The sequence below is a fragment of the Rana temporaria genome, chromosome 1, assembly GCF_905171775.1.
Source record: "Rana temporaria chromosome 1, aRanTem1.1, whole genome shotgun sequence".
NCBI lineage: Eukaryota > Metazoa > Chordata > Amphibia > Anura > Ranidae > Rana > Rana temporaria.
This window is the reverse complement of record NC_053489.1, coordinates 243,189,936-243,216,230: the sequence shown is the minus strand read 5'-3', so window position 1 is coordinate 243,216,230 and position 26,295 is coordinate 243,189,936. Positions and strand designations below refer to the sequence as shown.

The 26,295-nt window shown below is 42.9% G+C and overlaps 1 protein-coding gene across 3 annotated transcripts in view; it reads left to right on the top strand.

The window, feature by feature from the left end:
* SMTN (smoothelin) overlaps positions 1–26,295 on the top strand; it is a 218,487-nt gene that overhangs the window by 113,569 nt on the left and 78,623 nt on the right. For all 3 annotated transcript variants that reach the window (XM_040352229.1, XM_040352210.1, XM_040352219.1), the window contains exons 7-8: positions 7,472–7,815; positions 17,994–18,051. In XM_040352229.1, coding sequence (XP_040208163.1) covers positions 7,472–7,815; positions 17,994–18,051 — 402 coding nt within the window. The remainder of the gene's footprint in view (positions 1–7,471; positions 7,816–17,993; positions 18,052–26,295) is intronic.

Sequence of the window (26,295 nt, the reverse complement as noted above, 5' to 3'; positions counted from 1 at the left end):
GGAGGGAAGGCGGTTTCGGTCTGTGGCGCTCCGCTGTGTTAGACAGCCGGCGATACGTGAGACATGTGTAGGGGTGCTGCGTTGGCGGTTTCCCCCGGTGCAACGCCACTGGTTTTATTGTAGAAGAGACATAGGGGTTGCTTTTTGACAAAAAAAAAAAAAAAAAAACTTAATTGAGTAAGCTGACATTAGAAGCTGATTGGCTACCATGCACAGCAATACCAGATCTTGCACTCTCCAGTTTTAATAAATCAACCCCATAGAGCAGTGATGGCGAACCTTGGCACCCCAGATGTTTTGGAATTACATTTCCCATGATGTCTAACTACACTGCAGAGTGCATGAGCATCATGGGGAAATATAGTTCCAAAACATCTGGGGTGCCAAGGTTTGCCATCAATGCCTTAGAGTTTTTAGTTCTCCTTTTAATGGACCAGCTTACATTTTTGGTTTGGTTACCACAACAAAAAAGTGTAAACTATTTTAATAAAAGCTGACAATTGTAAGCACCACCACCATTGTTATATGGTATGCCCCAACCTCAGCAACTGCCACTGCCTTTTTACCTCAGATGTACCCTTGAAAATAGTTTCAGGTCATGTGGGTTAAAACCATTTTTTTTCAATCTCGGTGTGAAAAACACACTTTACAGGAAGATGAATAGTGGGAAGTATGCCACCCCTTATATTGGTGGTCAGAATGCTACTCTTGCAGACCGCTTGAAGGATCATTGGCATCATGCAGATGGCTTTGCCACTGTACCATATTTTGTATGTCCTTTTGATTTTGCCCATCGTTCCCACCAGAAGGTAAACATGATCACAGCACTCAATCCGGTTGGTCCGTCCTGTCTCACGTTGCACATTTGCTGCTTCTTCTTTTTTTATAGTGAGCATCAGTCCCATGAAAGTCTGGTTAATCTTTGACAACCTGACAGCATGATGCTGGTCTTTCAGATGAAGTACTTTCTCATTAAGATGTTTGTTGCACGTGTTGCTTTTGGCACAATGTCTTTATGAGTTTAAAAAATGCTAATCTGAATAGCTAAGCTCCTGTGATGACAGCTTGGAGGGTGGAGAACTTGTCTTTCATGTTTACCTGTTGTGACAAGATCAACTGACAACTATTCAGGTTTCCAAAAAGGCCATTGTAAGTTGGAATTCATAAAATGTCTGGCCTTTTGGCTCTTATTTGATTTTTTTATATTCTCTCATGCTCCGTGATTATTTAGGAAAAATGGGAAAAGAAACTGCGCTTAAAACATACTAAAACATGTAATCCCAATATGAATGGTAAACAAGTGTATCTGTGAATATGAGAAGGCTGCCAACCTGCTGATAAACAAAACAGTGAACAAAGGCGATAAAAAAATAGGTTGCGCTCACTATAATATGTCTGCACAAAATATAGGCAAAAATAATAATTCCCACTTGGTGCACATGAATGTGTAAAAACACAAAAATGGATATAATAATCCAGTGAAATCGACAGTGTAATCTTGCATAAAATAAATTGGTATTGTATAAACCAAATAAGTCCAGAAGAAACACATATCGGTAAAATAAAGTCTGTGAAGAGATGGTGAAATAAACTTAAGGCTTGAAACACCCGTGTGAAAACGGTCTCTAATCACTTCTTCCATATGCTTTGATTCCTTCACAATAAAAGTTGTTTGATAAGATCCACCACCGAAAGAAATGCCTTCTTACCAGATCTTAACCACTTAAAGCGGATCTCCACTCTAAAGTGGAGTCCCGCTGATCGGCACCCTCCCCCCTCCGGTGTCACATTTGACACCTTTCAGGGGGGGAGGGGGGTGCAGATACCTGTCTACAGACAGGTATCTGCACCCACTTCCGGCCCTACGATACGGGCAAAGGACGGGTTTTTTCTCTGCTTCCCATCGCCCCCCGTTGTATGCTGGGAACACTCGGCTCCCAGCACACAGCGGGAGCCAATCGGCGGGCGCAGCGCGACTCGCGCATGCGCCGTAGGGAACCGGGCAGTGAAGCCGGAGCGCTTCACTTCCTGGTTCCCTCACCGTGGATGGAGGGGGGAGCAGCAGAGAGACGAGCGATCGGCTCGTCATCTGCTGCGATCGGCGCTGGACTCCAGGACAGGTAAGTGTCCTTATATTAAAAGTCAGCAGCTGCAGTATTTGTAGCTGCTTGCTTTTAATATAGTTTTTTAGTGGCACATCCGCTTTAAAGCAGTTCTCCACCCTAAAGTGGAGTCCCGCTGATCGGAACCCTCCCCCCCTCCGGTGTCACATTTGACACCTTTCAGGGGGGAGGGGGGTGCAGACACCTGTCTAAAGACAGGTATTTGCACCCACTTCCGGACACACGCTACGGGCGAAAGACGGGCATTCCGTCACATCCCGTCTGTCGCCCGTTGTGTGCTGGGAACACTCGGCTCCCAGCACACAGCGTGTGAGCCAATCGGCGGGCGCAGCGCGACTCGCGCATGCGCCGTAGGGAACCGGGCAGTGAAGCTGCAGCGCTTCACTTCCTGGTTCCCTCAGCGTGGATGGCGGGGGGAGCAGCAGAGAGACGAGCGATCGCTCGTGCTCTGCTGCGATCGGCGCTGGACTTCAGGACAGGTAAGTGTCCTAATATTAAAAGTCAGCAGCTGCAGTATTTGTAGCTGCTGGCTTTTAATATTTTGTTCCCATGGCACATCCGCTTTAAGGATCACTGCACGACGATATACGTCGGCAGAATTGCACGGCTGGGCACATCAACGTATATGTACGTTGCTCTTTAAGCCCAGCCGTGGGGGTGGCGGCGTCATTGATCGTGTGATCACTCTTATAGGGGGACACAATCGATGATGTCACACCTACAGCCACACCCCCTACAGTTGTAAACACACTTCAGGTCACACATAACCCCATCAGCGCCCCCTGTGGTTAACTCCCAAACTGCAACTGTCATTTTCACAGTAAACAATGCATTTAAAATGCATTGTTTACTGTGAAAATGACAATGGTCCCAAAAATGTGTCAAAATTGTCCGAAGTGTCCGCCATAATGTCGCAGTCACGAAAAAAAATCGCTGATCGCCGCCATTGGTAGTAAAAAAAAAAAAAATAATAAAAATGCAATAAAACTATCCCCTATTTTGTAAACGCTATAAATTTTGCGCAAACCAACCGATAAAGGCTTATTGCGATTTTTTTTTTTTTTTTTTTTTTACCAAAAATAGGTTGAACAATACGTATCTGCCTAAACTGAGGAAAACATTTTTTTTTATATATATTTTTGAGGGATATTTATTATAGCAAAAAGTAAAAAATATTGAATTTTTCAAAATTGTCGCTTTATTTTTGTTTATAGTGCAAAAAATAAAAACCGCAGAGGTGATCAAATACCACCAAAAGAAAGCTATATTTGTGGGAAAAAAAGGACGCCAATTTTGTTTGGGAGCCACGACGCACGACTGCGCAAAAGTCAGTTAAAGCGACGCAGTGCCGATTTGCAAAAAGGGGCCTGGTCCTTTAGCTGCATTTTGGTCCGGGGGTTAAGTGGTTAATGACCCCCCATTACAGAGGATCAAATACAGCCTTGAATTAAAGCAGCTCAGTCTGCTCCAGCCAAATCCAAATGACGATGGTTCAGGTCAGCACACTCAGACTTGATGGATTCCAATAGCAGATGTCATGCCAAAAAAACAACATAGAAAGCTCCCATAGTGTAAAACCGCATTGGATTTATTTGAAAAGGAGTAAAAACACACTTGCATTAAGTCAATAGACAAACAGCCTTAAACCTGCAGTGCCGGCCGGTCGCCTGCAGGTAAACCCGTTGCTGTTGGTAGGTGAAATGGGGAGTGACGTCTCTGCGCCGTTCCGTTCCGCCATACGCTGTTTCGCAATGAGATTGGGTCTTCCAACCTCTTAATGTTGGTCATCTGATTTGCAACATACTGAATTTAGCTGTGGAGCTGACAGGTTAAAGGCCAAGTTCACCTTTAAATAAATGCACGTGTTTTTTATTTTTTTAAAGGTGCTTTTATTTTTATATCTATCTTTTTTTTAACCACTTAAGGACCTGCTCGTGTGTGTGTGTGTGTGTGTGTGTGTGTGTGTGTGTGTGTGTGTATATATATATATATATATATATATATATATATATATATATATATATATATATATATATATATATATATATATATATATATATATATATATATATATATATATTGTCCTTTTTTTTAAAGATGGATATCTCAGTAACGGCAGCAGCTGCTGCCACAACCGAGATATCCATCTTTAGTGCGAGCCGTCCTGTAAACAATAACGGTGGTCTCCGCGGCAGATTCGCCACGAGATCACCGTTATCGGCGGCGAGAGAGGGCCCCTCCCGCCGCTCTCCCGCGCCCTCCGCCGCTTATCGGAGCCATCGGTAGCGGCGGAGGCAATCGGGTCCTGTCCCCTGGTCGGCTGGGATACGAGTGAGGGCAAGATGACCCCCACCCGTCCCCATAGCATAGCAGTACGGAAGTGACGTCAAAACATCACTTCCGCCCATGCTTCTTAACCACTTGAGATCCGCGCTATAGACAAAAGACGTCCACAGCGCGGCTCTCAAGTGCCGAGTGGACGTCTTTGGACATCTTTTTCTGTGCATTACCCGCGCGCGCCGCTGGGGGGCACGCAGCGGGTAAACACTGTGCCGGCGCATCGCTGGGAAGCCGATGCGTGTACCTGGCGACAGCGATGTTCGCCGGGTACACGCGATCGGCGGTGACAGCAGGGACGTGGAGCTCTGTGTGTAAACACAGAGAGCTCCACATCCTGTCGGGGAGAGAGGAGACCGATCTGTGCCCCTTGTACATAGGGACACAGCATCGGTCACCTCCCCCAGTCAGTCCCCTCCCCCCACACAGTTAGAACACATCCAGGGAATACATTTAACCCCTTCCTCACCCCCTAGTGTTAACCTCTTCCCTGCAAGTCACATTTATACAGTAATTAGTGCATTTTTATAGCACTGATCGCTGTATAAATGTGAATGGTCCCAAATTTGTGTCAAAAGTGTCCGATATGTCCGTCGCAATATCGCAGGCCTGACAAAAAATCGCAGATCGCCGTCATTACTAATAAAAAATAAATCATAAATATATCCCCTATTTTGTAGGCGCTATAACTTTTGCGCAAACCGATCAAATACGCTTATTGCGATTTTTATTTTTTTATTTTTTTTTTTTATTTTTTTTAATTGGGATATTATTATAACAAAAAGTAAAAAATATTGTGTTTTATTTTTTTTCCAAATTGTCTTTTTTTTTTGTTTATAGCGCAAAAAATAAAAATCGCAGAGATGATCAAATACCACCAAAAGAACGCTCTATTTGTGGGAAAAAAATGCTAAAAATATAATTTGGGTACAGTGTTGTATGACCGCGCAATTGTCATTCAAAATGCGTCAGCGCTGAAAGCTGAAAATTGGTCTGTGCACGAAGGGGGTTTAAGTGCCCAGTAATGAAGTGGTTAAAGAAATATTTTCTAAATGTCATTTTTTTCAAATGACAAAAATTGTTTTTTTTTTTTTTTTGCATTTAAGTCTAAATATGAGATCTGAGGTCTTTTTGACCCCAGATCTCATATTTAAGAGGACCTGTCATGCTTTTTTTCTATTACAAGGGATGTTTACATTCCTTTCAATAGGAATAAAAGTGATCCTTTTTTTTTTTTTTTTCCCAATGTACAAAATAAAAAAATAAATAAGAAAACAACTTTTCAAGCGCCCCGTCCCAAAGAGCTCGAGTGCAGAAGCGAATGCATACGTGAGTAGCGCCCGCATATGAAAACAGTGTTCAAACCACACAAGTGAGGTATCGCCATGATCGTTGGAGCGAGAGCAATAATTCTAGCCCTAGATCTCCTCTATAGCTCAAAATATGCAACCTATAGAATTTTTTTAAACGTCGCCTATGGAGATTTTTAAGGGTAAAAGTTTGACGCCATTCCACGAGTGGGCGCAATTTTGAAGGGTGACATGTTGGGTATCATTTTACTCGGCGTAACCTTATCTTTCACAATATGTAAAAAAATGGGCTAACTTTACTGTTGTCTTATTTTTTAATTCAAAAAAGTAAATTTTTTCCCAAAAAAGTGCAAATACGGTGTGACAAAAAGCATTTCAATGACTGCCATTTTATTCTCTATGTTTGGGGGTTTTAAGTAATTTTCCAGCAAAAAAAAACAGTTTTAGTCTTGGCTCCCGCACATACTGCCTACATCTCTGTACCTGCACCTCTGCCTACAGATCTGAAAAGGACAGTTTGTTTCAATGTGAATGAACTACACATGTGCTGATCTGCTCGCTCACAGTTCATTAAAACTTCAAGTCTGTCTGCCACGGTGTCAGATGGGAGTAGTAGTTTCTTCATTCACAGATCCCTGCACAGCTGCACCATTTTCAAAATGTGACTGTGGGTGTAGGGAGAAGAACCCCCGCCCGATGTCACAGTGAGTGGGAGAACTAGATCATATTACACCCTAAATAAGGGTGTAACGGGTTCTGAAAGGTGAATTTAGCCAACAGTGAGGACAGTTGAGTCTCCTACTGATATTTCTGTATTGGATGGCTAAATTTCCCCTTTCCTTCTAATATGGGAATTATTTAACCACAGGGGTTTAGGGGTGTGTGTGTGTGTGTGTGTGTGTGTGTGTGGGGGGGGGGTCTTGCTTCAACTACTTCATTGTCTGTAGTGTAGATCACAACCAGATAGGTGGTTTGAGCCAAGAGCTCAACTGCATTGAAATGAAAAGAACGCAATGTGTGCGGTCAGAACAATGAGGTTCACCCAGCACTGAAATAAGTTGTGTGAATTTGCCCTTTAGGGCATAGATAAAGGTATGTTTTATGTACAATAAAGTGTATGTATAGCCAAACCTTATCTCGTTGTTATTGTGGGCTATGTTTCCATTGAGGAGATTTGATCTTTTCCTTGTCCTGGAAAATATTGTCACCTGGATAGAAAGTGTCAAGAATTGCCAACATTTTACAGTGGTCTCCAGAGCGGTAGGTGAGGGGAATTCTTTGAATGGGAACACCTTCTACACTGACAACTGACTAAGTGAATTCCCCCTTCAAAGTCGCTTGATTTTGCCACGATTTTACCGCAATTTTGCGGCCGTGATTTTGTCGTGATTTCAGGGAGACTTGAGGTCTATGGACCTCAACTCACATGAAAGTCAGACCAAAGTAGTGCAGGGACTACTTTGAAGTCGGCACGACCTGAAGTCATACTAATATGAATGGTAGTCATTGGAAATCATGGGGAACGACTTGTCAATTCAACTTTGCAGTCCCAAGTCGTAGGACAAGTCGTACAAGTGTGAAAGGGGCCTAACAGGACTCGGACAGCAATCAATGGCAGGGGTTGGGCTCTTTATATTGTTTGCTTGGATTGCGATTGTATTGCTACCAACTACAGGATAATTGTGTTTTACTGTTTTATAGACTCTTCATCCGATATGGTTCTGCTCCTAAGTGCTCCCTCAAGAGAAAAGTTGTCGTCTTTGTCTTCATCATCCTCCTCGTCCTCCTCATCGTCCTCGTCCTCCTCATCCTCATCATCTGAACCTGGGCATTTGTCGCAGTCCCGTACAACCGAGCACTCCACCCTCAGCACAGACTCTGGGGAAGACTCTCCACAGAATGGAAGTAGAGAGGTGTTCATGGAGTCATCCACACAGATCAGAGAGGAGAAATCTACAGATAATGGCATCACCCTTCAGAAACAGAGTTCTCAAGAAGAACAAAAGCCTGATTCCAAAGAAACGAGCAAAGCCATAACAAATAAGGTAACTTTCCTCGCACCTACTGTACCACTATATATATATATATATATATATATATATATATATATATATATATATATATATATATATATATGGCTTTTTTTCAGGGGGAACTTGGGGAACTCAGTTCCACCACCTCTGGCTCAGACCCTTTGGTGCCTGCTCACCACAATCACTTGTAAACACAGAAGTCTGGTTTCTGTGTTTACAAGTGACAGCTCTGCACTCTGTGTGTAACCCCCCTGAACTCTGCACTCTGTATGTAATGCAATCCTGGTATTTAATGTCCCTTTAAGACCCTTCTACTGTTTGTGAAATCTGAACGGGTCATGGTTGAGTTCCTGCACCTATTTTCTGAGGAAAAAAAAGCTCTATATATATATATATATATATATATATATATATATATATATATATATATATATATATATATATATATATATATATATATATATATATATATATATATATATATATATATATATATATATATATATATATATATATATATATATATATATATATATATATATATATGTATGTATGTATGTGTGTGTATATATATATATATATATATATATATATATATATATATATATATATATATATAAATTTATTTTCGTATTTATCTTTTCGTATTTATTGGGGCAAAATCGTGGGTGCGCGATATATGTTAATACCCGATTCCCGCGCCAAGTTTAAACCACTGCGCCGGCATATACCGAGCGCAGTACACTCGGGTATAGTCGGGCAGGCTCGGCTCCTCTCGCGGTCACGTCCTGGACGCACAGGACGTGACCGCGAGAGTAGCCGAGCCTGCCCGAGTGTACTGCGCTCGGTATATGCCGGCGCACTGGTTCAAACTCAGCGGGGATCGAGCGGGGAGGACACCGCAGAAGGACGCCAGACCCGATGAGGAGGACCCCACCGAAGCCGCAGACGGAAGCCGGACCCGACGAGGCCGCCGATGGGCCGCCGCGCAAGACACCAAAACTGTAAGTACTAAAATCTTCTTTTTTTTTTTTTTTACAGGAATGCAGGTCCACTTTAGGGGTGCGCGCTATACGCCGGAGCGCGCAATACCCAGATAAATACTGTGTGTGTGTGTGTGTATATATGTATATATGTGTATGTATGTGAGAGACTCTCACTCTCATCAGGTTTTGCTATATGTCCTGCTGGGGAGATTTTCTTTCACTTTCTGTCTTGTGAGAAGAAATATCCCCAAAGTGATGTAAATTTCCATCTTGGAGAGTTGTCTTCCCCATTGGAAAATTTCACCTTCCTCGGTTTTCGTGACTGTTCCAAAACTTCCCTTCCTCTTTCTGTTTCATTGACAATGGTCAACAGGACAGAAAGCAGAATCTCCTCAGCACAGACTGCAATAAAAACTTTTCAGAGGGTCCAATGCATCCCTACTCCTATTCAAAACTAAAATATTATGTTTTTTCCCTTGAGTACACACTATAAGTCCAGGTTTAACGACTTGAGGACCGTCCCACGTACATGTACTGCGGCAGGGTGACGCTTAAGCGCAAAATTGTTTACCTGTACGTGATTTCTCACCTCGGCTCTAGGGCGCGCATGCTGATTGTTCACAGGAGAGGCAAAACGGCGGTCTGCCCATATAAACAAGGCAGACCGCTGTTCTGTGATTTGAGGAAAATTGAGATCTTGTGTTTCTTCTAGGCAACAGCACAAATCTGTTTTTCCTCCAGTCACAGCATTCCCCCCCACAGTTAGAAATCACGTCCTAGGAGCACACTTAACCCTTTGATTGCCCTTGATGTTAACCCTTTCCCTGCCAGTGTAATTTATACAGTGCTTTTTTTTAGCACTGATCACTGTTCTCCAAAAAGTGTCAGATTTGTACAACGCAATGTCGCAGTCCCACTAAAAATTATCGCTCATCTATCCCTTAGTTTGTAGATGCTATAACTTTTCCCCAAACCAGTATGTATGTATGTATGTATGTATGTATGTATGTGTGTGTGTGTGTGTGTGTGTATGTATATATGTATATATGTATGTATATGTATATGTATGTATATATATATATATATATATATATATATATATATATATATATATATATATATATATATAATCTATAAAACTTAACGTGTCTGTGTGTGTGTGTGTGTGTATGTATGTATGTATGTATGTATGTATGTATGTTCCAGCATCACGTCCAAACGGCTAAAGATATTAACATGAAACTTGGCACACATGTTACTTATATGTCAGCAACAAACATAGGATAGGTGGTTTAACCCTTACCCACCCCCATTTGCCATGGTCGGGGTTTTCCTTTAAAGTCCCATTCAACTCTATGGGAAATACATGTTACTTCATAACTTCCAAACGGCTGTACATATTTCGATAACACTTGGTCACATGTTACTTATATGTCCACTTAAACTATAGGATAGTTAATTTATCCCTTAACTACCCCCATTTGTGAGGGTCGGGGTTTTTGTTTAAAGTCCCATGCAAATCAATGGGAAATGTATGTTCCCACATAACTTCTATACGCCTGGAGATTATTTAATAATACCTGGTACACATATTACTTATATGCCAAATAAAATTATATGACAGTTAAATTAACCCTTACCTACACCATTATATAAAAGATGGGTATATTTATATTACTATGATTTTCCTCCCCAAAAGGTTAAGGTAGGAAGACCGGGCAACGCATACTTATTAGGATATTTTTTTTTTTTTTTTTTTATTAGGATATTTTTTATTTCTTTAACCAAAAATATGTAGCAGAATACATATTATCCTAAATTGATGAAGACATTTTTATTTATTTTTTACTTGGACATGTTTTATAGCAGAAAGTAAAATAATTTTTATTTTTTCAAAATTTTGGTCTATTTTTTGCGCTATAACGAAAAACAGAGGTGATCAAATACCCCCAAAAGAAAGCTCTATTTGAAAAGGACATCAGTTTTTTTCGGGTACAGTGCACAATTGTCAGTTAAAGCCACGTAGTGCCGTATCGCAAAAAAAATGGCCTGGTCAGGAAGGGAGTAAAACCTCCTGGATCTGAAGAGGTTAAAGTGATTGTAAACTTTTTTTTTTAATAATCAACTCATTACGCTTACCTGCTCTGTGCAGTGGTTTTGCACCAAGGTACCCCGATCCTCCTCTTTTTTTTTTTTGGTGTTCCCCACCAGCACATAGCAAGCCGCTTCGTGTGCTCCAGCCCGAGCTGCCTTGTCTGTGTTTTTAAAGACCAAGACAGCATGATTCAACCCTGCCCCCCTGCTCCCTTGTCACAGGATTTGATTCACAGCAGCAGAAGCCAATGGAGAGAGCCACTGCTCTCATGCACAGCTCTGGATTGAGATAAGGCTCAGGTAAGTATAAGGGGGTGGTTTAGGGGATCATGTGGCACATAAGGTTTTTACCCTAATGCAGAAAATGAATTCAAATAAAAAAACCTTGAGCCTTTTGAACCACTTTAAATCGGCCTTGGATCCCCACCTTGCTGTCCACACACAGTAGAGAGCAAGTGAGGGCAGTGTGGTCTTGTACATGTTGAACTGCTGAATTTTGGTCAGTGTTGTGGGTTTACCCACTTGATAGAAGTAATTTTTTTTTTTTTTTCTTTTTTTACAACTCCTGTGAAAGGGACCTGTTTGAACTTTTTTTTTCATGAATCAGCAGCTGCAGCCACTAACCCGTGTCTCTTCTCACAGCGGTGGATGGAGGAGATTTTTTCATACTTTGTGTGGATGAAGTGTGTATGGTAAGCTTAAGGCTGCATTCACACTACAGCGCTTTGCATCACAGGCAGATTTGACAGCGCTGATATGTGAATGACAAAACGCGGAACTCACGTTTTTTAGATGCCTTTCATTTAAATGATACCGCAAATTGCGGTGCGGGTCTGTCGCGCGATAAAAGTGCTGCAATAGCGGCAACCCATGTAGCCCCAAAGTAGCACCTTAGCTTTTTTGGGGCGACATGCTTCCCACGATTGCAGCACGTTTTATCGCACAACAATCGTGGCAGACCCGCACCGCGATCTAAAGGTATCATTCAAATGAATGACATCTCAAATGCGAGTTGCATCATTCACACATCAGCGCTGTCAAATCGTGGGCAGATCAAAAACGCTGTAGTGTGACTGCAGCCTAAGGGCTTTCAAAGTAAATAAAGATAACACGTGTGATTTGTGCTCAATTACGTTTTTAGTATTTAACCACTTGCCGCCCGCCAATGACAAATTGACGTCGGCAAAGTGGTTGTAGAATCCTGACTGGACGCCATATGACGTCCTCAGGATTCTGAGCCGCTGCGCGCCCCCGGGGGCGCGCATCGCGGCGATCGTTGTTGCGGGGTGTCAGTCTGACACCCCGCAACACCGATCTCGGTAAAGAGTCTCTCACGGAGACTCTTTACCACGTGATCAGCCGTGTCCAACCACGGCTGATCACGATGTAAACAGGAAGAGCCGTCGATGGCTCTTCCTCACTCGCGTCTGACAGACGCGAGTAGAGGAGAGCCGATCGGCGGCTCTCCTGACAGGGGGGGTTCGCGCTGATTGTTTATCAGCGCAGCCCCCCCTCGGATCGCCACATGGACCACCAGGGATGCCCACCAGGGAAGGGCAAAACAAAAAAAAATGGAAAAAAAAAAGTCAAAAAAAAAAAAAAAGTCTGGAGAAAAAAAAAAAGATGCAAAAAAAAAAAAGATGCCAATCAGTGCCCACAAATGGGCACTGACTGGCAACAAGTAAATCGGTGCCGCCCCACAGTGTCCATCAGTGCCGCCCCACAGTGTCCATCAGTGCCGCCCCACAGTGTCCATCAGTGCCGCCCCACAGTGTCCATCAGTGCCTCCCCACAGTGTCCATCAGTGCCGCCCCACAGTGCCCATAAGTGCCACCCCACAGTGCCCATCAGTGCCGCCCATGAGTGCCCATCAGTGCCGCCCATGAGTGCCCATCAGTGCCGCCCATGAGTGCCCATCAGTGCCGCCCATGAGTGCCCATCAGTGCCGCCCATGAGTGCCCATCAGTGCCGCCCATGAGTGCCCATCAGTGCCGCCCATGAGTGCCCATGAGTGCCACCTATGTGTGCCCATCAGTGCCGCATACCAGCGCCGCCAATCAGTGCCACCTCATCTGTGCCCGTCAGTACTACCTCGTCGATGTCCATCAGTGCCATCTCATCTGTGCCCATCAGTGCCACCATATCAGTGCCCGTAATTGAAAGAGAAAACTTACTTTATTTACAAAAAAATTACAGAAAAAAATAAAAACGTATTTTTTTTCCAAATTTTCGGTCTTTTTTTAGTTGTTGCGCAAAAAAAAAAATCGCAGAGGTGATCAAATACCACCAAAAGAAAGCTCTATTTGTGGGGAGAAAAGGACGCCAATTTTGTTTGGGTACAGTGTAGCATGACCGCGCAATTGCCATTCAAAGTGCGGCAGTGCTGAAAGCTGAAAATTGGCTTGGGCGGGAAGGTGCGTAAGTGCCCGGTATGGAAGTGGTTAACATTGTCATGATATTGTAAGTTGTCAGGACCTGTCATTTTACTTGTTGTTCACTCATCTGCAATGGGTATGATTCAAGGGAGTCTATTAATGGAAAAGTGATTGTAGTCACCCTTGGACAACAGCATTGTCAACTTGTCAAGAGAATATAGCGTTCGATGGCCCAGTAGATTTAGGGGGACTTTACATGCGTGATTAACAATAAAGCCTAACTTCAGCTAACACTTTTTTAAGCTGTTGCAGAAACTGGTTTATTTTTCTTCTGGTATACAATTTTTACATAAAAGCTGACCATTGTAGGTACCCCATATCAGTGGTAAATGTCTCAACCCTTTAACTGCCATTTCTGCTTGTATAGCTTGGACTGTTAAAGGAAGTAAAAAATAACACTTGCTGGCAGGATCAACAGGTGAAAATAAGGGGGGAAAAAATGTAAAAAAAAAAAAATATATATATATATAGTGGCTTCATCACCTCTTGGCATTGGCAAGCTGTAATATAGTATATTTTAGTTAAGCTAAACTTTGTTGCAAGTTCATTGTAACCTGTTTCCCTGGTATAAATGTTGTAAAACATTTATAAAAAATAAATACTTGGGAGCTCTGTCAGTCCTGCGAAGGACAAATACTACTGGTGAATAACACTTTTGTCCAGCAGGTGGCAGCGATGTACCACTGTTCAGTATGATGTTGAGGATACTTTCATAAAGTCATGATGAAATAAAAGGCTATTGCCTCGTATAAGTCTTCAAAAGCAGCCTGCTTAAAGTGGTTGTAAACCCTGTTACACCACTTGTAGGTACTGTACATGCCTCCTAAACCTGCACGATTTTGGAGATATTTACTATATACGCTTGCACCGACGTCATTGGCGCATGCACACTGAAAAAACGTCTCGCTCATGTCGTTTCTTCAGCAGCGTGCCGTGACTGGCGACCGCATGTGTGGGAGTGACGTCATTGTGGCTCCAGCCAATCACAGCGCCGGAACCCGCGAACCCGAAAATGCCTTTGTCTTACAGGGTGGGGGGGGGGTTTACAACCAACTTAACCACTTAACAACCGCCCCATAGCCAAAGTACGGCTACAGGGCGGTTGCTTAAGTCTGGGAGCCCGTTGATTAACGGCCTTCCAGAATCGCGCTCCCCTCGGGGCGTGCACACGGGAGTGTCCGTGACGACGGGTCCAGAGGACCCGGCGCATCACGGCAAATCACCGCTGATAGCGGTGTTTTACCACGTGATCGCTCCGTCCAATGACGGAGCGATCACTTGTAAATAAACCGGCGTCATGTAATGACGCTGGTCCCTTCCTCCCCTCTCTGTACAGATCGGTACAGTGTGATAGGAGAGGGGAGAGAGCGGAGGCAGCAGCAGTGCTGTGGTCTGGATCTGTGACAATTGCAGTCACAGATCCAGCCATCCATCCCTGTGCAATGCTCTACAATACCTCCTGTGCAATACTCTGCAATACCCCCTGTGCAATACTCAGCAATACGCCCCCCCCCTCCCTCCTGCTTCTACCGACTCAACGCTACGATCGAAGCCAGGATTGTTTTTTTGTTTTTTTTTATATTTTAGAGGTGAGATGTGGGGCCTTATTGACCCCATATCTAACTGTAAAAAGGACCTGTCATGCTATATTCCGATTACAAGGGATGTTTACATTCCTTGTAATTGGAATAAAAGTGATCAAAATTTTTAATTTTTTGCGGAAAAACGTGTCAAACTAAAATAAATAAAAGTTAAAATGAACAATAAAATATATATTTTTTTTAAAGTGCTCCTGTCCCCGTGTGCTCGCACGCAGAAGCGAACGCATACGCAAGTCCCGCCTACATATGAAAACGGTGTTCAAACCACACATGTGAGGTATCTCTGCGAACGTTGAAGAGAGAGCAATAATTCTGGCCCTAGACCTCTTCTCTGTAACTAAAAACATATAACCAGTAAAAATATTTAAAGCGTCGCCTATGGGGATTTTTAAGTAGCAAAGTTTGGCGCCATTCCACGAGCGTGTGCAATTTTGAAGGGTAACATGTTGGGTATCTATGTACTCAGCCTAACTTCATCTTTCACATTATGCAAAAACATTGGGCTAACTTTGAGCTTGTACTTGTCCAAAGGGTCAAGCCATCAATCTGGTGGAGTCATGACTGATCACTTGTACAGTATAATGGCAATTGCAGTTCAAACCGAGTTTAACCACTTCAGCCCTGGGAGATTTTACCCCCTTCCTGCCGAAATCACTTTTTACAATTTGGCACTGCATCGCTTTAACTGACAATTGCGCGGTCATGCAATGCTGTACTCAAATAAAATTTGCGGCCCTCCCCCCCCCAAATAGAGCTTTCTTTCGATGGTATTTGATCACCTATTTTTTGTGCTAGAAACAAAAAAAGTGACAATTTTTACTTTTTGCTGTAATAAATATCCCCAATTTAAAAAAAAATATATATAAAAAAATAAATAAATTCTTCATCAGTTTAGGCCAATATGTGTATTCTACATATTTTTGGTAAAAAAATAGCAATAAGCTTATATTGATTGGTTTGCGTAAAAGTTATATTGTCTACAAACTATGTGAAAGTTTTATGACATTTTTATTTTGTAAAATTTTAATTTATTTTTTACTAGTAATGGCAGTGATCTGCAATTTTTAGCGGTACTGCAGCGGACAGATCTGACACTTTTTTTTGGGACCATTGACATTTATATAGCGATCAGTGCTATAAAAATGCACTGATTACTGTGTAAATGTCACTGGCAGGGAAGGGGTTAACAGGTGACGATCAAGGGTTTAATTGTATGTTCCCTCAGGGTGTTCTAACTGTATGAGGATAGGAGACATATCGTTTGTTCCTATTAAGTTTACACACACAAACCCCCAAGCTGGCAGTCGTGCACCCTCTGGTGGCCGCTAAAGGGAAGGACGTACCCGTACGGAATTTCGCCCAGGTGAGCCATTCTGCCACAGTAAATCTGTGGGAGCCGGTCGGCGAACCGGTTAAGATGGCAGCTTCCTTGGCTGTAAGGTCACATTTACACCATACGAGTGTAAAAACCCAGATTTCACTTGCCGGGACATGAGACTACATCAGTTTTCATGGGCGTTTCAATGAATTTGAATGCACGTCAACATCAGTTTTTTCATGTGCTTGTCGTTACTTTTTCTTCTGCTCTGTTCACACCACAATGTTGCGCTCACGTCAGTTGTGTGTGTGTGTGTGTGTGTGTGTTTGTTTTTTTTGTTTTTTTGTGTGCAAAAAACTGCACGTGATATCTGTGTTATGGCGTGAACAGGGCACATAGGGAGCAATTGGTTTTTCTTTTGTTCCCTTGCAGAAAAACTTGCGTCTCTGCATAGGTTGTGATCGCAAGGCCTTAGACTCGGTTCACATATATGTGGTGCAGGAAACGCAGCAAATTCTGAGCGTATCCCGCACCACACTGAAATTGCGCTCTGTTCATGTGATCTGCCACCGGTGTCTATGTTAAATTAATGACACCCCAAAACAGTTTTACAAGAATCCGATCACATGGGTGTCATCAGATTCTGGTGCTGCAAATAAAAAGATGCCTGCACCGTTTTTGTGCGGTGCGAATCGAGCCCATACAAAATGAATGGGCTCAAATAGCACTGCAAAGTATAACATGTGATTTGAATAGGAATGTGGTGTGATTTCTATCCAAATCGCATGCTGTGTCCCGCACTGCATATATCTGAACCCAGCCTTAAGAGGTTTAGTTCTGCAGATAAAGTGGCATTGAAAACAAGTCTCACATGCCATGGCAGGCACATGATTTTAAGTTGCCTATCCCTGGTATAGTGTATGCTTACCTTTATGTCCTGATGTCAGCAAAGCCTGTCGCTGGTAACAAAATTATACTGCTCACCTTATGTCCTGATGTCAGCAAAGCCTGTCGCTGGTAACAAAATTATACTGCTCACCTTATGTCCTGATGTCAGCAAAGCCTGTCGCTGGTAACAAAATTATACTGCTTACCTTATGTCCTGATGTCAGCAAAGCCTGTCGCTGGTAACAAAATTATACTGCTCACCTTATGTCCTGATGTCAGCAAAGCCTGTCGCTGGTAACAAAATTATACTGCTCACCTTATGTCCTGATATCAGCAAAGCCAGTCGCTGGTAACAAAATTATACTGCTTACCTTATGTCCTGATATCAGCAAAGCCAGTCGCTGGTAACAAAATTATACTGCTTACCTTATGTCCTGATGTCAGCAAAGCCAGTCGCTGGTAACAAAATTATACTGCTTACCTGATGTCGGCAAAGCCAGTCGCTGGTAACAAAATTATACTGCTTACCTGATGTCGGCAAAGCCAGTCGCTGGTAACAAAATTATACTGCTTACCTTATGTCCTGAAGTCAGCAAAGCCAGTCACTAGTAAACAAAATGAAACTAGTGTTAAAAGACATGCATAGGAGGCACACACATTTGAATGGTTACTACTTTAAAATGGCTGTTTGGTTTTCCATAAAGAACAGGGATATGAATTTTTATAGTATTTTATCAACCTAATCATAGTAGTAGCACGTCTATTGTATTGGCGCATGTATTTGAGAACTATTATGATTTGCTTCCTTGTACTAGAAATGGGTGGTTATCTGAGGACATTTTAGTAACACTGTTATTTGCCTTCGCAGAGTGCTGATAAAGGATCGGCTCCAGAGGAGAAGGCATCAAGGACATTTGCAGAGCCAGGTAAGCCTGAGCATATAGTTTGCTGTTAATGAAGTCGCATAAAGCTACTGAATCTGTTTCTGCTTTACACTTTAGAATTGGTATACTATCAGAATCCTAGAACTGGGTGCTGTGTATATAAATGAGAAAGCTTTACTTGATTAAAAGGAAACTACAGCAATAACCAATGAAAGGCCTTAATAGCCTATATATGTATCGGGCTGTTTTGTATTTTTTCTTTTTAGCTCATTTTGAATTTTTTCCTTGCTAGTGAAACGATGAAAATCTTTGCTTGTTTGTTGAAATTCATGTAGTTGAGAATCTGAATCCCTGCTATTGAGGATACAAAGTGGAAGACTGTTACATACTGTTAATGTAATAATTTTTGTTGCTGCCTAACTACATCGTAGTGTTTGTAATAAGCTCTGCTGCTGTTGGAAAGTATTTTTTGTTCTATAGATCCAGCTTGGGGGAAATGCATATCTCATACCTAATGTACAGCTGAAGAAATTGAAAATCACCGTAGTAGTCTATGCTACTACAGTGATAGCTGCACCAATGCCATTCATACATTGTAGAACAACTTGTTCCTTTTTGTGTGTTTTTTGTATACAAAGTGTTCTCTCATTGGATGAGGTAGGGATTATGACATTGCCACCCTTCCTCCAATCAGAGAATGCCTTGTATTCATTTTAAATAAATACTAGGTATTTCATGAACTGAGGTAGCGTCGTTTGAGCAACCCCATGCGATCAGTGTGCAGAGTGGAAACCACACAGAAGTCTCCTCAATCCCAAGCAGGACCCCAGGAGGTCATGGCTGTTACTGAAGTACCACCAACTACTATATTGATTTTCAGTTTCAAGAGTGGCCCATAAGGAATGAGATCTGTATACTTACATTTTGTACCTACCTGTAGTTGGGCCAAAAAATTATAGCACACTTAATTTTTATTTTATTTTTTTAATAAAAAGCGGAAAATAACTATCTATAATGCATTAAGGTGAAAAACCTTCTGTAGTGCGGTGCCCCCCCCCCCCTTACTTATTTAAACCAGATCGTTCTAGCGACCGATGATAAGCACAGCAGCTCCAGCCACAGTCTCGGGTACTCGGTGGATAGATTGATGGCAGCGGGGGGCTGGGCCATGTCCTGCAGGCTGTGTCAATGGACGCAGCAGCAGGACTCGCGAGCGTGACCGCATAAGTGCCCCTATGGGGGCGGAGCCAGGAGCGCCACTGAGGGACCCCAGAAGAGGACCGGGGCCACTCTGTGCAAAATCCTTGCATAGAGGAGGCAAGTATGACATGTTTGTTATTTTAAAAAAAAATGAAGCTTTACAATTCCTTTTAATTGAATAAATCTTTCAGTTGGGCTGTGCCCACACTGCAAGTGTTAATTACTCAAATATACCTAGGGGAACAATAAAAGGTACTTTTCTGATCCCTGCAGTATCTTTATTTGCCATGCTCAACCAGTCCAGGATCCTGACTTCAATAAGACTAAAATAGGGTACGTAGCCCTGCACGGAAACATGAGGATGCCGAGGGACAGACCACGGCTGGATTGTGAAACGGTTTCTCCTCTCTCATAGACAAACATGCAATTGACACTTACAGTGCAGATGTAGCCCCACTGCAGGGGTAATTTGTTTCCTGGAGTTAGGCTTTAAGACTGATTACATAGTAAAAATCTTTTGAGCGCTGCATTTGGCAGAATCACTGCACAATTTAATGTGCTGTTTACTTTACCTTTTAAAATGGTCTAGTGCTGTGTGGCAGCCTGCTGTTCTTGGAGAGGTTCGAAAGCCTGTCCCAATTACTGTTTTGCATGCCACCTACTGGCCAAAAGTGGTAAATTATTTTTTTCATACCGGTATATCTTGGGCTACTTTCACACTGAGGCATTTTTTGAGGCGTTTTAGAGCTAAAAATAGCACCTGAAAACGCCTCTCATGCTGAGTGCTTTCAAACTGGGGCGGTGCACTTGCAGGACAGGAAATAAAGTCCTGCAAGCAGCATCTTTGGTGCTCCTACACCACCCCTGCCCATTGGAATGAATGGGCAGCGCTTCCGAAGCACCACGACACAGGGGCTTTAAACCCCTTCTTCGGCCACTAGCGGGGGCTTTAAACCCCTTCTTCGGCACATGCAAATACAGGGGCTATCTCCTAAACCGTTGAGGTTCATGAGATATCCAGGGTAGTTACAGGTAAGCCTTATAGGCTTACCTGTAGCAAAAACGGTGTTGTAAGGGTTTACAACCACTTTAAATCAGCTGTGCAGAGTAAAGAAAAACCTGAAAACATGGACCGTTGTAGACTGAGGTTGAGAATCACTGGTAAGTAATGTTGTGCGACTGGATTGTTCGAGGGGTGTTCAAGTTAAACCGGGACTTTTATATAAAAAATGAACAAATTTCAAGGAGTGGAAACTGTATTTATTTCTCAACATACTCCCCTGCTACATTTATAGACCTATCCCAGTGTTTAATGCCTAGAAAGCTTTGGCAAAGAAAGATTTGTCTGTACGCCTGAACTATCCTAGGACGGCCTGCCTCACTTCGTCATCAAGTGCTGAAATGACCTCCGAAGAACTCTTTTAGTGGTCCTAACAGGTGAAAATCATTTGGAGAGAATTCAGAGTTGTAAAGGGGAATGAGCTTGTGCGTTCTCCTGGAAAAATAGGACGCCCTTGGTAATCAAACAGGACGTTTTTTCCACGGATGCATATTCACATCACTCAGAACATGACCGTAATATTCACGCCGCCTATCAGTAATAGGACACACTTGCCACTTACTACTGCGTGTAGTACCACCACTCTAGCATCCCTTTTTATTCCTGTAAAATTAAAAATCCCTGTTTGACTTTAACGCCCCTCATATATTGTGAAAGAAAATTAATAAATAGGGGGCGCTGAAATTTAAAAAAATCAAATAAGAAGTGGCAGTAAAGTGCCTGTGCAAACAATGCAAAAGATTTTTTGAAAAACCTGTGAAAACGCTAACTTAACATATTCATTGTATAGTGCACATATGTTAAAGTTTTTTGTGTGATTCACATCTAAGGTTCATGCACTCATTTTACCTGTTTATAAATTGCACAAGCACTTTATTCACTTGTTGTTTGGTACACTTATGACAGGTATCAATACCCTTATTAGGAATTTTACCTATTACTAATTTACGTTTTCACAGGTTTTTCAAAAAATCTTTTGCATTGTTTGCACAGGCACTTTACTGCCACTTCTTATTTGATTTTTTTAAATTTCAGCGCCCCCTATTTATTTTTCTTTCACATGTCCATTCTTATTTGAATTTATTCTTATTTGAATTGTTTGGGGAGCAGCTATTCTATATACACTCTTCTTGTTTTAGTTATATATTTTTTTTGGCGCGAGATCTTTATTTCATTTGCCCCTCATATATTGCTAGACCTTCATGTTTTTTATGGTAGTTGTCTAAACAAGACGCGTATGCCAAGCTGCTGCCAGGGCTACAAGCCTCAGTCCATCTGCCAAGGTGCAACAGAATCCCAGCCTTGCCTGACTGTCCACAAGACATCAGCTCATTACCTGATTTCCTTTGGTGTTTTTGTCCTCTGCATAATAAAATTCCTGTGGTTGCAGTCTATTTATTTTTCTCTTGGGTGGCTTCACACCACCCTGGTGCAGTCCCATTGCGCTTTGGGCAAAATAGTTTTCCCACAGACTTCTATGATGTCCAATGAGTTTGGTGCATTTTCAGAAAGCGCACCAAAGCTGCAGCATGCAAGAGTTTTGGTGCGCTTACTGAAAGTCTACAAAAACACAGCTAACTTGCACAACAACTGCAGTTGGCGGTGCTTTAGCAAAAGCACAGCAGGTCAGTGTAAAGCTGCCCATATTGTTGGTAGAATAAGCTATTCATTCAATCAATCATGATGGTTGAGCGTTTTATACATAGGATGTCATTTGTTCAATACAAATGACAGCGTTTAAAGTGGCTATAAAGACTAAACGTTTTCCCCTTTAATGCGTTTCTTGTATTGAGGTAAAAATGTTTTAGGTAGTTGCAGGCCCGGATTTACTCCCTTTGCCGCCCCAAGGCCGGGTCCTTCAATGCCGCCCCCCGCCTGCGCAGTACAGGGGGGACATTATCCGGGGACTTTTTCGGCAACACACAAAGAAGGGGGGGGTTTTGCTGCCGAATATGACATTGAGAGGCGGGGGGTGCTGCTGCCGAAAATTGAGAAGCAGGGGGGTGACATTGAGCATTGGTGGGTCTGACAAAATGACATTGAGAGCCATCTCACCTCCTCTTCCCTCTGTTTTCTCTCCTCTCACCATCCGTGACATGACAGGGGGGAACTCCGGAAAGTGAAAGTGTCCTCTTCTCTCAGCCGCAGTGCCGCCCCTGCACCCACTGCCGCCCCGAGGCCTGGCCTTGTTGGCCTTGTCTGGAATCCGGCCCTGGGTAGTTGTATCCCCCCTTACCCCTTCGCCCTTTTACTTGCCTGAGCCCTCATTTGATCCAGCTCTGTGCCCATCTGTAGAGGCGCTCTCCTCTCACTTCCTGGTCACACAGGCTTTGTAGAACCATCGTCCATCGTGTTGCCTGCTGCCACCACTGGACACCAAAAAAAGTGCTTGGGGGTGGCAGAGCCCATGTTGAGGGCCTAGTATAGTTCAGGAGGGGGGGAGCATTCATTTTGTCCCCCAGCAACTCTACACTGTGAAATGAGCGATTGAACATCGCGATGGCTCGGTTCTCAATTACCTGAGCAGAGAGCTGCTGACTGTCAATCAGCAGCTCTCCTCTCTGCTCCTCCATGCTCACTGGAGCGCTGAGCTGTGGAGGGGCAGGGAGCAATGCTGTATTCTGGCCTAGGCCAACAAGGCCCAGGCCTAGGGCAGCACAGAAAGATTCCGCGCCAGCTTGGCTACACTATTAGTATAGTGCCAGTCTTATGGGGCGAACTGCGCAGAGAGGCAAATTAGTCTAGCGCCCCCATCCAGCAGCTGCACTGCTTTCGGTATGTGGGCGGCCGGCATTCCACAACTGTGGGGGGGTGGCGGTGCTTCTAATTTTGACTGTCCTATCATCCTGGACCACAAAAATTCCTCACTGTGCTATATGTTTTCTGCTGCACCATTGGCATGGTTATATCCTCTTAGTCCTCTCCATAAAATTATAAGAAATTTGTGCTTAAAGTAAAACTATAGGCAACACTTTTTTTTTTTTATATTGGATAGAGTAAGGGAAGGTTTTGGCCCGGTCAGTTTATTTTTTTAGAGATTTCCCTTCACTTCCTGCCGCATAGGTAAACAGGAAGTGAGAGGAAATGTATGCAAATGAAGAGACTCCATTGCCCCCCCCCCCTCCCCAGGCCCTCATAACTAGTGTCCCCACTCTAAATTTTCAGGGCGGGTGTGGCCTTAACAGGAAGGGGTGGGTCATATTTAAATTAGGGGCGTACGAGTTTAGTCAGGCCTAGGGCATTACAAAACCTAAATACACCACTGGCGGGAGCGGCCCTCTCGGGCTCTGAGCGTCTCACTGAGAGGCGGAGATGGGTGTCAGTCCAGGCACCTGGCGGATCCCAACTTCATTGTCACGATGACGCGATGCCTGGACTGATTTCTGTGAGGTCAGCGAAGAGCGGACCTCAGTCACAGGAGTGCAAAACTAATTAAACTATTTGTGAGATAGGAGAAGCCCAGCCAAACGAGCTTAACAACCAGCTATATACTTCACACAAAATTTGCTTCGGTGGATCATTATTCGACCAATCTAAATAAGAATCGTTCCGAAAATTTGGAATTGGTTCGAAAACGAAATAAACAAAATTAGATAAATTTCAACAACATTTGTTACCATTTCGTTCAGGGATTTGGATACATCCAAGTCTCAGAATAACCAAAAATTAGGACCGAAACAAATTGCACATGTTTACTATTCTGTATACTAAGAGCTATAGGAGGCAATACTTGGGTCCAGAGAACACTTTTATTTTACAAAATAAACTAAAATCATAGGTGCAAGAAGTGATTTATAGCATTCACCAAATATTCACTGTTGGTGAAGCACTCAACTTCTATAAAACACATTGACCAGGAAGATTCGCCTGCTGTGAAGGTCACAGTCACTGCTTTATAAATGTGTGTTGAGTGCCAAGATAAAATGAATCTTCACTAAGTACTGGTTCACACCAGCACGATGCAGGAACCAGCATGTTCCAGCATCGCATAGAATTTGCAGGCAGTTCACACCGCCATATGTGAACTGCGGCAGGTGTCAATAGAAATTTAATGACACCCCCAGATCGCTTCGCACATCGCAGTGCAAACTGCAGTTCTGGCGCGCACAAAAAAGGGTCCTGCGCGATTTTGATCTGAATGCAATGTGAATTCAGCCGTACAATCTGTATGGCTGAATGCGCATTGCACAGACATCGCATGTGATCTGCACAGAAGTGCGATGTCCGACATCGCTATAGTGTAAACTGGCACTAAAACAGATTTCCATTTGTCCTTGAGGTGACTTCTAATTCAAAATTTCAGTTAACTGGGAGAAAACCAGTCCAATCTGACCCTTCTAGGATAAATGTTTGATGCATGTACAAGACCAAGCTGATTTTATCTTAAAAACCTACCTAAAGTATATGTGACCTCTTATCTTGTTCAATAACATATTCAGTTTAAAATGGAATTAAGTGTGTGTGTGCACGTGCTTGCGCTCACCGGCCACTTTATTACGTACACCTGTTCAATTGTTTGATAACACAAATTGCTAATCAGCCAACCGCATGACAGCAACTTAATGCATTTTGGCATCTAGACATGGTAAAGATGACTTGCTGAAGTTCAAACCGAGCATCAGAATAGGGGGAAAAAAGGGGATTTAAAGTGGAGTTCCACCCATAAATATAACATTACATCAGTAGTTTTAAAAAAAATGTCATTAGTCCTTTAAGAAAAAAAAAAATATTTTTAGATGCCTTCAAAGTGTTGTTGCTAGGCAGAATAGTTAATCTTCCCACTTCCTGCACCTAGGTGCTTAAGCTTCCTAACCTACACCGCACAGACTCCTGGGAATGTAGTGGGTGTAACTTTCCAGGAGTCTGTGCACTCCCCAGTCTCGAAGAATCATGTGACTTGGACAGTACAGGTGCTGAAACCTGATCTGAAACCTATTACACTGCTTGTGCAGCACTGAGCATGTGCGAGATCTGCATGGCTGAAATCCAGGAAGTTATACAGTTTGGCTTCATGATGCCCACACTTAAGATGGCCCCAGTCAATTTCTATTTTATAAAGTGTCTAAATGCTGTAACAACCTAACAAAACGGACCTTAGTTTACAGACTAACTTTACTAGAATACATTAAGCTTGTGTATTACAGGAGTATTTATATTTAAAAAGTGAAATTGTGGCCGGAACTCCGCTTTAAGTGACTTTGAATGTGGCATGGTTGTTGGTGCAAGACGGGCTTCTCTCGGTATTTAAAAAAACTGCTGATCTACTGGGATTTTAATGCACCACCATCTCTAGGGTTTTTAAATACCCAGTGAGCAGCAGTTGTGTGGACAAAAATGCCTTATTGGCAGACTGGTTTGAGATGATAGAAAGGCAACAGTAACTCGAATAACCACTCGTTACAACCAAGGTTTGCAGAATACCATCTCTGAATGCACAACACATCGAACCTTGAAGCAGATGGGCTACAGCAACATAAGATCATACCGGGTGCCACTATCTGCTAAGAACAGGAAACTGAGGCTACAATTGGCCACAGGCTCATCAAAATTGGACAATAGAAGATTGGAAAAACATTGCCTGTTCTGATGAGTCTCGATTTTAAGCTGTGACATTCAGATTGTAGGGTCAGAATTTGGTGTAAGCAACATACAAGGCAAGATGGATCCATGTTTTTATCAACAGTTCAGGGTGGTGGTGTAATGTGTGGAGGATATTTTCTTGGCACACTTTGGGTCCCTTAGTACCAAATGAGCATCGTTCAAACACCACGGCCTACCTGAGTATTGTTGCTGACCATGTCCATCCCTTTATGACTACAGTGTACCCGTCTTCTGATGGCTCCTTCCAGCAGGATAATGCACCATGTCACAAAGATCAAATCATCTCACCACTGGTTTCTTGAACATGACAATGGCCCAGATTCTCAAAGGACTTACGACGGCGTAGCGCAATGTACACCATCGTAAGTCCGAATGAGAGCCATCGTATCTATGCGGCTGATTCTTAGAATCAGTTACGCATAAAT